Source organism: Syngnathus typhle, linkage group LG1 (assembly GCF_033458585.1).
Source record: "Syngnathus typhle isolate RoL2023-S1 ecotype Sweden linkage group LG1, RoL_Styp_1.0, whole genome shotgun sequence".
Classification (NCBI taxonomy): Eukaryota; Metazoa; Chordata; class Actinopteri; order Syngnathiformes; family Syngnathidae; genus Syngnathus; species Syngnathus typhle.
The window spans coordinates 12,709,231-12,723,169 of record NC_083738.1 but is presented as its reverse complement, the minus strand read 5'-3'; the positions used below and the strand labels follow the sequence as shown (position 1 = coordinate 12,723,169).

The following is a 13,939-nucleotide window of genomic DNA, read 5'->3' as shown; positions in this document are numbered from 1 at the left end:
TTTCAATTAAAAATGACGAGGCACGATAGCAACAAATAAAAGTTATCAAAACACTAGCAGTTAGCCAAGCCTCTATTACTTCCTCAAATTACTACTTTTTTTTTTTCTAGCTTGTAACACAGACCGGTCGTGGTAGCACAACAGACATCTGAGTCAGAGGAGGAAACTTTTACTTGTTGTTGGAGATATTGACATGAGTGCTGGCCGTTTATATCCCCCATGTGTGAAGTCTCTCATATTTTAAAAACTCGATAAAATGTTAAAAATTGGAATGCATCTCGTCCACTTTACACACAAAATTTCAATGAGATCCATGCACATGAAAAGAAGAAAGTATTACTTCTGCAGGCAGAATATGAATTCAATGTTACCACTACGTACTGTAGCTAAAGCCAACAATTTTGAATCAGCTTTTGTAGTGGAACTAATAAAGATTGTGCAGATTTGCCAGTTTGTGACCTACTTTCGTGTGGTTTAAAAATATGCAGTTGCTAGTTGAAATGGGACTGGCAACCAGTCCATGGTGAACTCAGCCACTCACCCAAAGTCAGCAAGGGCCGGTCCTATGTGAGGAAGGATGAATGCATAGAAAATGGATGGGTGGGTGAGTAGTTTGAATCATATTTCCGTGACTAAATGGTGCTGACATGCAACTGCTAAGAAGGAGGGGGAGATGCAATGCTCACTTACACACATATCGAGTGTAGTATATAAACAGCTGGTGACATTGAATCTGGTGTGGCTGCAGTTTGGAGAAACAAATCGTCGGAAATGAGATGAAGTGAAATCGCCTTCAACAGACTATGCCGGAATCACAAAGCAAACACTGGAGTATACATTCTTAAATATGCAGACACCTGCTGTCAATACACTCACAATCTCATACACAAACATTGTCTGGCTCACTTGTCTCACTTGCAGGAAGATGATCACCTGCAATTATTTTCCACTTCTCTTTCCTCTATACACTGAGGTTTGTCTCAAATTTAGATTTATCATGCAACCATTACACACAAACACGCAAATGATGAAAAAATTACTGGTCAAAACCTCTTTGCACATTTCAGAACCAAGGCTACACACGCGCAGATGATGCAAAAGTCAGTGGTCAAAACCTGTTTGTACATTTCAGAACCAAGGCTAGTACAGTGAACCTTATTAAACAAAGTTAATAATGGTAGGATATTGAGAAGTCCTTGAGCCAAACACATTAACGTTATTAATTTATTGAGAGAAAATGCAGGAATGTTGCTGAAGTTAGAGGCTTTGTGTGATGCTGACTCCCACAACGATGCCACTTGCCAAAGTTAGCAACACCTTTCAATTTTACATTCGACCAAACCCACAATGGTACAAAACACTCACTGTTGTCAGAGCTGTTTCATCAGACCTAAATAGAATCACTTCTATTTGTGAACAAATCAGAACTTGGAGGAAATCACCACTGAAAAAACCTTAATCTAATGGAATGTTAACAGGCCCCAAAATAGAACAAATGTTTTTTTTTTTGTTTTTTTTGGGAGACGGTCAGGAAAGACAGCTAAAAAGATTTTTTAAATTCGTACAATAATTCACATTATCTTATGCTTTAATTTAACAATACAAAATGTTTTGGCAGCATGTTGACGTAGTGGTTAGCAAGTCTGCCTGCCTGTCTCGTCTAAAGCATCTGGCCTCGGGCCACCTATGACAAGTGTGCAAGTGAGCAACTATGAATGGTTGTCTAAATTCGCCATGCAACAGAGTGACGTCGAGTCTGGGTGCACCCCACCTCTCTCCCAAAGTAAGCTGGTAGGGATTGGAGCTCACCCCCAATGTATTTTCTAATTCTTTGATTATCTTGTCTAGCTTTACTGAACACAAAGCGTGAATGTAAAGTGAGCATTATTATCTTAGAAAGGGTACATTATTTTGAATACAACTCCTGTTGGAAGTGTAGCTAATGAATTGGTCTTTTTTAGTTCCTGCAGCAGGTAAAGATCTGTTTCTATCACCCACCTGCTGATCTGATAAGAGCTTGATTGAGTCGTATTGATCCGGCACCGCAGCAATGTTTGAGGCTCACGGATGGTGCTAATGTCGGTATCGTCATGGCAGGCTGGATGATTATTCTTGTACTCTACCACTTTTTCTTTCAGTCAGTGTCTTTTCATTTTTCCCCAGGTGCAAAGAGTCTCTGCCAACTCATCATCTTCAGTTCGTTGGTCGGAAGCTGGAAAAAACCTTGACAATGGCAAATTGCTGAACTACTGAGGAGATCATTAATGAAAGGGCATTGAGCCTTTGGTTGTAGAGTGGGTATTGAATGCCGAGCTGTCCCCTGCCAGCACACTACCACTTTTCTGACCCACTTTCGATTGGACGTAATCCGGCTGACTCTGACTGATGTGCCTGCTCGCTCCATCCCTCTTCAGCTCCCCGGGGGGCTGAGGCAACCTGCCGAGGAGCATGGGCAGGAGGGTGTCCGACCCGACAAATCCCGTGCCCGCGCTGGGAGTACCGTTAGCAGTGGGACGATGGGGCCCACTATGCAGTGTTGGGGTACAGACCTCTCCTGGATTGCGAACTCTTCCTTCCATCAAACGACACGTCAGCGAAGTGGCCAACCCGCAGCAAGCCCTCACCATGGCAACAAGTGCAGAGGAGACAGGAGGAGTTATCAGGAGTGACGGCAACGGTCTGTCACTGTCCAAGGAGGCGTCTCAGAACAAAATCAACAACCAAACACGGGATGACATGGGGTCACAAGGGTCGGGCAGTAGCGTTTACTGCCAGATAAAAATGATACGGACGAATCCAACAGACTCAAAGGGGAAAAGGGCATCAAAGTACACCAATGGCAGCGTGGTGGGTTCTGACATGGTCGGAGGCGTTTGCACTGAGGCCCCAGAGGAAAAGCAGCAGAGCCAAGAGAAAAGAAAGGTGCAGTCTCCACGTGGGGAGCAACATCGTTCTGTGTTAAAGACTGGCGCCGTTTGCACGACGGTTCGGATGGCGGCGACCTCCTCGCCCCAACTGTGCGGAACGTGCGGGAGGAGACGGTCGCAGCTTACCCAATGCACGGGCGCATGTCGCAGGAGGGGAGCACCTCAATTATCATCAAGCCAGACTTTACCACACCCCGCATGGAAGCAGGGTACAGTGCCAAACTACTTAAGAAAAGAGTCGGCCCCGGACCCCAAAAACCAAGACACATCAGTTAAAACCAGTAAAATCCCGCAGTTGTCACACACAATACCAAAAAGACACAATTCCAACTCCAGTAGTGCAGCACCCACTCGGAATAAAACAAAGAATCAGCAGACAAGGCCACATTCTGCAGAGTTTACACACTGCAAGGACACAGCCACACAAACAGCTGACCCACAACCTAGCAGGACTGTCTCACAGGCACCACAAACAAACTCATCCACTAAAACAGAACCACTTTTATCAGACAAACACAAGCATGATAAAAGTCAGTATGCAAATTTAAACTCCAAGCCTCCAGAACCTTCTGGTCAAACCAATACAAAATGTAGCACCCCTCCATCTCTCCCTGCAAAGAAATCCTCCAAAATGACTGTCTCCAAACTATCCAGTCTCACAGATTCCAACAAAAACATACAACAGACAAACAGTCCCAAACAAAACTGCTCTAAAGAGACTAAACAAAAGGACTTTCCAAAACATAAGAGCAAATCGTTTGATGACCACACTCAGTCTTGCAAGACGCACAACACAGCGCAATGTAACGGCGCTCCACCAGGACTACTGGCTGGGAGTGCCCCTCGTGGCCTGGAGTGCAAGTTACAGAGTGTAGAAGAGAACCTTGTGTCCAATCAAGAGAAGATCAAGGTGCTCCTCAATGTCATCCTGGACCTGGAGAAGAGTAAAGCCCTCAGCGAAGGGTGAGGCAATGTGCTGATCATTACTTTTACATGTTTACAAAATGAAATAGAGTTGAGGAGCTAATTTAGAATAGTTTTCTCAGGGATTCATAAAACGGTGGCCTTCACTGTGATGACTCAGGTCCCATTGATTGCTCGGTGTGTTGTCCACTTGAGACAACCCTCACCTCCGATATAAAAAGCTGGTGCACCCACTGGCTCGTTAGTGTAATGTAATACGTACATTCCAAATGCCATGTGTAAGTATGTGTAATCCTATCTCAATTCTTGAGGGCATCGAGTCAATTCCTTGCAAATCCAACACTCATATCTCATCTACCTTATAAGGTGACTAGTCACCATGGTAACACCATTCCTTCCAAACGAGAAGGTATTGACCCGGAGATGGGGGGAAAAATCAGTTCCTCAAGCCCTCTCCAGTTATTTATTTTATTCCCAATACATCTAAATTGGCCAATGCCCTCACCTAATTTACCAAACGCTGTCCACTTTTCTCTCCTTGAACCTGCTCCCAAGTTATGTACCTTCAGATAAAGTGCAGTACTGTACCCCTTTCCTCTGCTTCTTCATATTTCTTTCCGCAAAACTAAACACATTTCTAACTAACAACCACCATGTTTGTTCTTTCTCTCCTTCTGGCATCTGCTTCCACCCTGACAACCTGTCTAACACTCAAGTACATCGTTATGTGCTTTGATTCATCTTGCTATCTGCACTCTCATTTTCACCTCATTTATCTCCTGCAGCCTACACAATGTTTAAGCTTTACATTTAACTTCTTTTCAAGCGCTCTTTCTTAACGAATGCTGATCTCACGTGAGGTTACACACATGTGGTCATGCCATTAAGCCCCTATCCCACTGAGGGTTTTCAAATACAGTGAAAGTTGTGTTCTCTGCAGGGTTTGTTCAAGGTTGCAAATGTTCTCCAATAAATATTCAAATTTCCCTTGCGACAAGAATCACTAAAACAGTTGATGAAAGTTTTGTGAAAATTTGCAACCCCGAGGAATTCTGATGCGAATGCAACATTTGTTGAGACTCGCAATTGTTTGTCCCTCAGTGGGATGGGAGCTTAATGGCACGGCCACATGTGTGTTATATCACGTGAGATCAGCATTACTGTCTCTGGGATGGCACTCAAAACCTCGCTAATATAGTGCATGTAGATCGTGCTGAATTGATTGTCAAAAAAATTAGTCTCGAAGACGATTCATTATGTCTTAAAGCATTTGAATCTTAATGGAGTGGACTTTTACATTGCAGCCAGAATAGGTGCTGTTCAACAGCTCCCTACTATTTTGTAGTCTAAAGAAAAACAAGACAATATCATCTATGGAAATTTAAGATACATCCTACTTCACCATCAAACTAAAAGGATGTTTCTAATTCTCTGCCTCGCTCATGAATATGGACAATAAAAGCACCCTTCTTTTTTTTCCCATGGCGTTATATTTTCATTGGAGTTTCATCTGATGAGGGCCGGTAAGTGCAACAACTGTATTGAGCAGGTAATTAATCTCCCTTCAAGAAAAAAAGGGATCTAATTGTTACATTGGCACATCTGTTTAAGACATTCAACCATTGCCAGGTTATATCATTTAGCGTGTCCATCTAGATTCCTTTTAAACACAGGAGTGCCCTCGTCCCCTCTCAGGGTAGACAGATGTCCCGCACAGCAGGATAATCCCTATCAGATTACATTTGTGAAATGCAATTAAATCTTTAAGGCTCCTAAATTGAGTGTGCAGGCACTACAGCACTGCACGTTAGAAGCTGAGTGTTGGGGACATTTACGTATATCTCATCTTAAGTAGTTGAAAAAGACGATTTGAATGGGTGGGGAAGAGTATAAGAAATGTGATTTCAGCTCACAGAAGGAAACTGCGATAAAGCAAAGACACGCCTGCTGCTGTGCTCAGCTAAAATAAACAATCAAGGCTTGCTTTTGTTAATGGTAAATACAATAGGAGTCACGCGGTCTATCTTGATGAATTAAAACAGCAAATTTACAGGCAGGCATCAGTTGTCTTCATGTTGAAAGGGAAAACAAAGTGGTCGTACATTGTGGCCAGGACTATGTTTTAATTTCTCCCAATTATCCTACAAAGACAGTACAGGCGAATGTCTGCCATTAGATTGGCGAACATTTGGCATCTTGAACGAACCCTGTCGAGAACGCAACATTCGCTGCTTTCAGAAACTCACGATTGGTCGCCGCTCAGTGGGACATCGCCTCCCATGCATAATCTGAACAGTCCCGCAAACAATACTGTCTTTTCAGCTATTTTTAATTTAAGGATAGCACCTGATTCATGATTCATGAGAGGGAATGTTTTCTATGATTGCAACTGACCGACAAACGAACCAACCCACCAGTCAACAGCAACGAAAACAATTTCATTTTTTTGTATCGATTTCCCTACAAATTCCAGTTGAAAATCTTAATACAGCTGTTGTGGCATCTTTCTTTAGGAAAAAGTAACACCTATTGAATTTGCACATCATGTCTTCAGAGAATACAATCAAAACATGTACGTCTTCTCTGGCTTCAAGAAAACACTCGGGACAAAGATCCTCTTCAATATTGTGAGATATATTGTATCGGTAAACCTCACGTGCTATTTTGGTCTCTACAACAAAGAGACCCAGCTGTGTGCAGTATAAGTGGGTGGAGAGAGCAAGGAAGGTTGTGACATGACAAGTACAACTAAAAGTACGAAAGATGACTTCTAACTTGCACAATTACACACAGTGTTGTCATTGTTTCTTCTATTACAAAAACAGTTCAAGGTCACAAAATAATAATATAGTTGATCATATTTCCCTCAAGTGGAAGGGATTACTGGGCTTGTACACACTGATAGAAGCAAATACTTTAATTAGTAATTCATTTATATTGGTAGTATTCATTATAAAAAGTGTGTATTTATTTGTATAAAATTCATTTTTAGCCAAATTCCACGTGTATTTTCTCTATCCCCCATGTACTTGTTTTATATTAAATTGTATGCATCTATTTTTTGCAAGAAAAGTATTTTTCAATAAGAACATAAAGCAATTTAGTAGGAAATAAGAACACAATCAGATACTGTGTGATATGTGAAGCACTTGTTTATCATTTCTGCAGCCGAAGCTCATACAGAACGGGTCAGGACATTAACAACTGTCCCACCTGCCAAAAGACAGCCTGCATCATCTACAGGTAAAAAGAGAAGCTAATGTGATGTGTGGATAGGACTGTACATCATTTGTTTTGATGGTGACGTTTTTTTTTTTCCCTTCTCTACTTTCCCTGCTTCAAAACATTCATCAAATAATTATTTTTGTTTCATTTTTCACTACCTACCTCTTCAGTCTGGTCTCCTGCCGAGTTTGCCCTTCCTGCTCCTCCTGATACTATAGACAGTACACATCCCAGTTTTGATGTATGAAATGTATGAACTCATCTCTCATTGTTTAAAATCAATATGTGAGGAATGTGATGCACTCCCTCAGAAAGTTATATACTCAAAGCAACATTCTGTGAATGCAAGCACATCACAATTGATCTGTCGTGCTTGTCTTTGTGGCCAGAGTGTAATACCTTGGTAAGTCATAGCGTTTGGGGATCCTGTGCAGTTTAGGGGTGTGTGTTGTTACAGTCTGATACAACACACTGTATACCAGTTTAATCCTAGAGTCATTATGCAAATCAGCAGGTTCTCATCTCGTGAAAGCAGCCTAATTTGCATTTCATGTCGTGTGTTGTAGCCTGGATCCATGCGCGCATTGCCAAAAGCCTTTAAAATTCCTACCACACTGACTGCACACACTTAGCTGCAATAAAATGCAATATTCCCTGCACAAATGCAAATACAGTATCCTCGGGTAGACAGGTGCTAATTAATCAAACAAATCACAAGCACTTTGTTTGGTCTGTCAAAATGTTCCCATTTATCGGTTTCATTTGTGCAAGCAGTCCACAATGGCCTATAAAAGCATGCAGAATCATGCACCCCTCAGAGGGAGTTTTGCATGCTGAATGACAAATATACAAAAGAAAGTCATAGACAATTTGTGCTTTGGCCATTGTAAAATAATGCATTCATCCATCCCTTGATGCATTGTTCCTCAATTATTTTTTGTTATGCCTCCCCCCAGGAAGAAGAAAATATTTCACGCCCCTCAACTCTCTTCAGTGACTATAAATAAAATCATTTGTCTATAAAATTGTAATAAGTACACCTCTGCATAACATTGTAGCCGCTCCCCAGGCGCTGCACCCCACCCTCATCCCGAGGGAGGCCTGGCACATTATTTGAGAGGGACTGCCTTAAAGGAAATTCTTGCCGGCTGAGATGAGGGCGGCGCCTGGGATTGAAACATCAACTCTAACGATTTGTGATTTAAAAAATTGGGTTTTGATGTGGGCTGGCTGCCCGAAGATATTTTGATTTTGCCGTTCTTAATTAAAGTCAATGACGGGAGACAAAAGGATAAACTTTTGACAGCCCCTCCGTTTTCCTCTGACAGCAAGGAATAGAAGTCCCATATGCACTTCATCATAAAAAGAGAGCATACCAGATAAAAACATTCCAAAGCAGAAGAGTTCTGGCTATGATGCAGGGAATTAATCCCTGACACTTTCAAGTGAAATTGGCTGTGTTGACTTTTAAACAACTATTTACCCCAAGCATATCCGATCAGTGCTGTTCTGTGGGGAGAATAAACCCCAACAATTGAAGACAAATATAAAAACATTGAGGAACATGTTACAGTTTGACTTACGACTTCTAACATTGTGGCCTTATTCATGATCACTTTACACCTCCTTCACTTTGGCCATCTTGTGTCAGATGGTTAACATTATTAGGGTTATTAAATTGCCAAAGGAAATTCTCAAAGTTCGTGATGCAGATGCAGAGAATGGAAAGAAAGTCTAATATATTTGCATAAATGGCCACAACAAGAGTTTATTTTGTATTTTAATTTCAAATGGAGGTAGACCATGACCAAAGACAAGTGTGCCAATTTGGGTCGACTGGTGCCGGTACACTCGGCGTCAAAACGGGGTTATTGTCATTTTCGTGATAACGCAAGTCCAGTCTAACATCTTTGGGGCCATGTTGCTAGTGCACATAGCAGCCTCGCACATGACGTACCAGCTTATTTGATGACACTGTAGTCTCAATTAGCGTAAAAGCTGGTGGATCGTCATTTTTGTGCAGGGTCTTTACTTAGGCGAGTTTGTGAATTTGACAGACGCACCACGACAGACTGGGCATTCCTGCCTTACTCACCAACGCATTTGCAGATTTCGGATTTTGCTGGAATAGACCGATACTTGTAGAAAGGTCCTGTCTGAGTCTAGCAAAATACCAGAAGAAAGAATACTGCACCCATGCAACAGTAGAAAGAAACTCCACCCATGCGCACAACTAGACTGCACTTTGCACTAGACTTGCACCTGCAACTAAAATAGAGTCAAGGTATAGAGTCTAATGTTCTACAATACAGTACAGTAAGTGGACGTGGATGCCTCGTCTGGTGCATCTTCCTGACATGATTTTTTGATGGGATCTCTACCCATTAGAGTTGTAAACCTCACAGCCTCCTTCATCCTTGATCTGTTATTCCGTGCACAGAGAACTCTCCATTGTCCTCTGTCGCAGCATATGAGGTCCTTACTCAGCCTCTTATGCAGCTCGTCTAACTGCTCTTTTGAGGCTCTTCCCTTCCTCGTTCACTCTGCGCTGACCTCAGATTCATGAAAGCAGAGGGCTTTCAAAATTCCATTTCTCTGAAAATATTATTTTCTCTCTGCTCGCATCACATGACTGTTTTTTTTCTATTCATAGTATACTTTTTCTTTCAACACAAATGTATGTTAGAAAAGTTTTAAAACTGTTGTCAAAAAATATTCATTTTGAACCAAAGAGGCGAGAAGACTCATGGCACAGAATGAGGAATGCATGAAGGTGTGGCAGACTGAGAAAGTGTATTAGATTTGAGGATGATACCTTAGAAGGGGAAAATAATATGCAATATATGTTGGAGACACCAGTCCTGAAACTGTTATGACACACTTCATCTACAGTACAGACACATCCATGACTTTTCTTTAAGCAGTTTTGCATGTATAAGAGAGTCAAATTCAGAATACAGTGATAGACATGTGAAATATCGATAGCTTAATAGAATATACTTCACGTCTTTATCACTCTATTCTGAGTTTGACTCCCATCCATCCATCCATCCATCCATCCATCCATCCATCCATCCATCCATCCATCCATCCGTCCATCCGTCCATCCGTCCGTCCATCCATCGATCCATCCATCCAGCCATCCAGCCAGCCATCCATCCATTCAGTACTATTAATGGCTGAATAGGGAAATTCAATTGACAATGCGTGCTCACACAAACACATGCAGGACACACACACGCACGCACTAAAACTACATCGTAAGTAAAGATGTGAGTATCTTCTAAAAAAGAAATGACCTGCAGCGGTGGACACTTCAGAGAGATTGGGTTGGAAGGATTGGGCGGTGGGGGAGCTCGGTATGATTGGGGTGTGGGGGGTGTTTTTTGTGGGGGTGGTGGTGAGAGAGTTTTACTTTGAACACATCACACAAACCATCCAGCCTTTCCACATTCTTTGCTTATGTACTTCATTCTGGTGGTTTCATTTCTAGCGCACCAATTCCTTCTTTTCTCGTCTCAAGAGCTGTTGACAAATGAGGAAGGCTATGGCCAGATGCATGCGTTAACATCTTGATTTTAAAGCATTTTCTTAAAATTCTGAAGTGTTTAGTTAGTAGAATTTGCCCTTCAAATTGCTACTTCCTCCATCCTTCTCTTCTCTTGTGCAATAAGTTGTTTGATGTTCTTCATGACTGTCTAAAAATGAGCTGCATAATAAAAATAAAAAACTGCGACTTGACGTGCGACATTAAACCTGCGTCTAAATTGTGGCCATTGCTGCGTGTCTACATTAACAACATCTCTCGTCCTCCCTCTCTGCAGTGTGGAGCACGACTTCCGCCAGCAGGAGGGACGCTTCCAGGGGGTGATGGAGTACCTGGAGGGAGAGTACGATGTGCCTGCACCCCTTCTGACCAAAGCCGCAGTGGCCACATCCCAGGCCAACCGGCCCAGCGCCAAAGCTCGTGTCAAGAAACTCCGCAAGAAGTGTTTCTGGTGGCTCTGATAGTAGCACAGCAGCCTCTAAGGGATACAAGTGTAGTTGAGTCCAGAAAGTTCCACTGCAAGGGAATTTTACTGTGGTACAGTGGCTTTGGAAAATAAGTGGAAATGGGACAAACATATGAAGTTCATAGGAGCTGCTAAACTTCCAATGTACGATATAACCAGACCTACGTAAATTTTTATTTTGTGGTCCAAGTGGTCGTACTATCGTACTATTATATAGCCTGTAGCATACAGATGGAGAAGTAAGACATATTGCCACTTGGCAAAGTGTTTGTCCTGGAAGATATATTCAAAGGACTCATGGCTGAATTATTTCATCAATACAGATGAAAATGAATCACAATGTGGCTGTTTTGGCAAAATTACAATGGCAAAAACAGAGAACCAAAATAACATATATATTTAAAAAATCCCTGGAATTGAACAGCCTGATTTTGGATGTAGCACTAAGTGAAGCACCAATGAGGACATGTGGAGGAACTCAATCTGAGGAACTCAACAGGGCAATAAAGGGACAGCCTGTTTGGGTGGAGTCAGCAAAGTGCTTGAAATGTTAACGGTGAATACATTAAGAGACATGATGGAGCAGCCGATGACAGACTGACAACCTGTCTCGTGGTATTAACATTTGTGTCACCGCTGACCCACTCACTGATGGATTCTATACAGCATTTCCATTCAAAGTGGGCTTCCACTTTTGGCTCAAACTTTCTACAACTGTTCTCACTTAGAGTATATTCATTCAGGACTCATATACATGCAACAAAAGAAAAGCTGTTGCAAAATGTGCGTACACCAGCAATGTATTCATTGTTCGTAATTGGTTTGTATGTAATGTTCCCAAATGTGCCGGGTTTAGGCCAATCTGAGCCCAAAGTAGCAACACAGAGCGAAAAACATCCTTTTAATATAAACAGTTGGTTACAAACTAATGCAGTCTGGATTGGGCAAATTTTTGTGACACATCATTTCAACATTCTGTCCACACAAAGGCCACAGCATTATTGAAGCCCATTTCTATTTGGCACACTCAGAGAGGTCTTGATTTAAATAAAACGTGTTTAAGAACATTTCTGAAAACAGAAAGACTAAGAATGAGTAGTATAGCCTATTTGAGCACTTTCATTCTCATCTTTAGTTATTGAGAACAATTGCAATATGCAGTTCGCGTCCTATCGACCATGTGTGAGCATACTGTACATCACAGGGAAAAAATGGAATGGGAGGTTAAACATGTTGATGTAATAGCCAGCATGTGGACAAGGGTATTGCTTTTGGTGGTCGCTTTAATGTTGTCACTACATGGAAAACATGTGATGGTCTGGTAAGATACAGTGTATTAGATTTGACAGGGAAAGGAGGCATGGAAGCCAAGAATTCCCCTCTTCACAGCCATGTCATCCAGCTCTTCTGTGACATTCCAGAGGCATTCCAAAGTCAACCGGGAGACATAACATGTTATCCCTGTGGCAACCACCTAAGGGAATATGCCCAGAACACCTCACCAGGGAGGTGTCGTGGAGGTCCTGAGCAGAAGCCCCAATTGCAGAGGAGCTGAAACTCTACTCTGAGCACCACCCAGATGACCGAGCTTCTATTTTCTATCTTCTTATTATAAGTTATTGCAGGCACTTGTTCTTTGAGCCACGACCCACAGCTCCTAATTATAGGTGAGGGTGGGATTGTAGTTCAGCTGGTACAGTACAGAAAGCTTTGCCTTTTTGCTCAGCTACCTCTTCACCGCGACAGATCGATTACTGCAGACATTGCACCAACCGGCCTGTCGATCTCCTGCTCCATCCTCCGCTCACTCGTGAATGAGACACAAAGGGTCAAACACCTTCTCCAAGTTTGCAAAGCACATGTAGATTGGTTGGGGTAACTCCCATGCAACCTTGAGGACCCTGTCCAAGATGCCAATGATGAAGATGCAATGCTAAATTAACACCTATCTGACGGAATCAATCGAAAATCAGCATTCTTTGCTTAATGGCTACAAACATTTGGGGTGATCTCAGTAGCTAGTACATGGTAATAATGTTGTGGCCAGTTAGTGTGCACTACACAAGATATTTTGATACATCGAGTATAAATTTGACAGCCTTAAAGCTGCAGCCTAGGTATTCACGATACAACAAAGATACTCCCACAACAGACAAAATAAACCCCCAAACTCATCAAAATGTTAGACAAGTCTGTTCTTCAGGTTGACACAGTGGTTTCAATTCAAGTAAGTTGACAGGTAAATGATTTACGGTATATAGATGCAGATATTTTCTTTTTAGAATTGAACTGCTTGTGCAATGGCGGCTCGGTGGCGCACTGGGTAGCACGTCCGCCTCACAGTTAGGAGGGTGCGGGTTCGATTGCACCTCCGGCCCTCCCTGTGTGGAGTTTGCATGTTCTCCCCGGGCCCGCGTGGGTTTTCTCCGGGCACTCCGGTTTCCTCCCACATCCCAAAAACATGCTTGGTAGGCCGATTGAAGACTCCAAATTGTCCCTAGGTATGAGTGCGAGTGCAAATGGTTGTTTGTCTCTGTGTGCCCTGCGATTGGCTGGCAACCGATTCAGGGTGTCCCCCGCCTACTGCCCGATGACGGCTGGGATAGGCTCCAGCACGCCCGCGACCCCCGTGGGGACTAAGCGGTTCAGAAAATGGATGGATGGATGGATGCTTGTGCAATAAAACAAATAGCCAAACACCCCTCCCCACACACACACGCTCACACGACTGTCTTTGTAACAGTCACCCACAAATAAAGACAATTCAGTTCTAGTTCTAAGCAATACAAACTCTAACCTTGTAAGCCTCATTCAACTAATTGCTGACAAGTAGCTAACAATTACAACCCT

At 42.5% G+C, this 13,939-nt stretch overlaps 1 protein-coding gene across 2 annotated transcripts in view; it reads right to left on the bottom strand.

The window, feature by feature from the left end:
- Positions 1-13,939, bottom strand: part of LOC133150533 (dedicator of cytokinesis protein 2-like) — an 89,185-nt gene that overhangs the window by 25,987 nt on the left and 49,259 nt on the right. The window contains exon 27 of one of the 2 annotated variants that reach the window (XM_061273115.1): positions 3,811-3,861. The exons of the other annotated variant lie outside the window; for it this stretch is intronic. Within the exon in view, the coding sequence (XP_061129099.1) occupies positions 3,811-3,861 (51 nt within the window). The remainder of the gene's footprint in view (positions 1-3,810; positions 3,862-13,939) is intronic. 2 annotated transcript variants of the gene reach the window in all.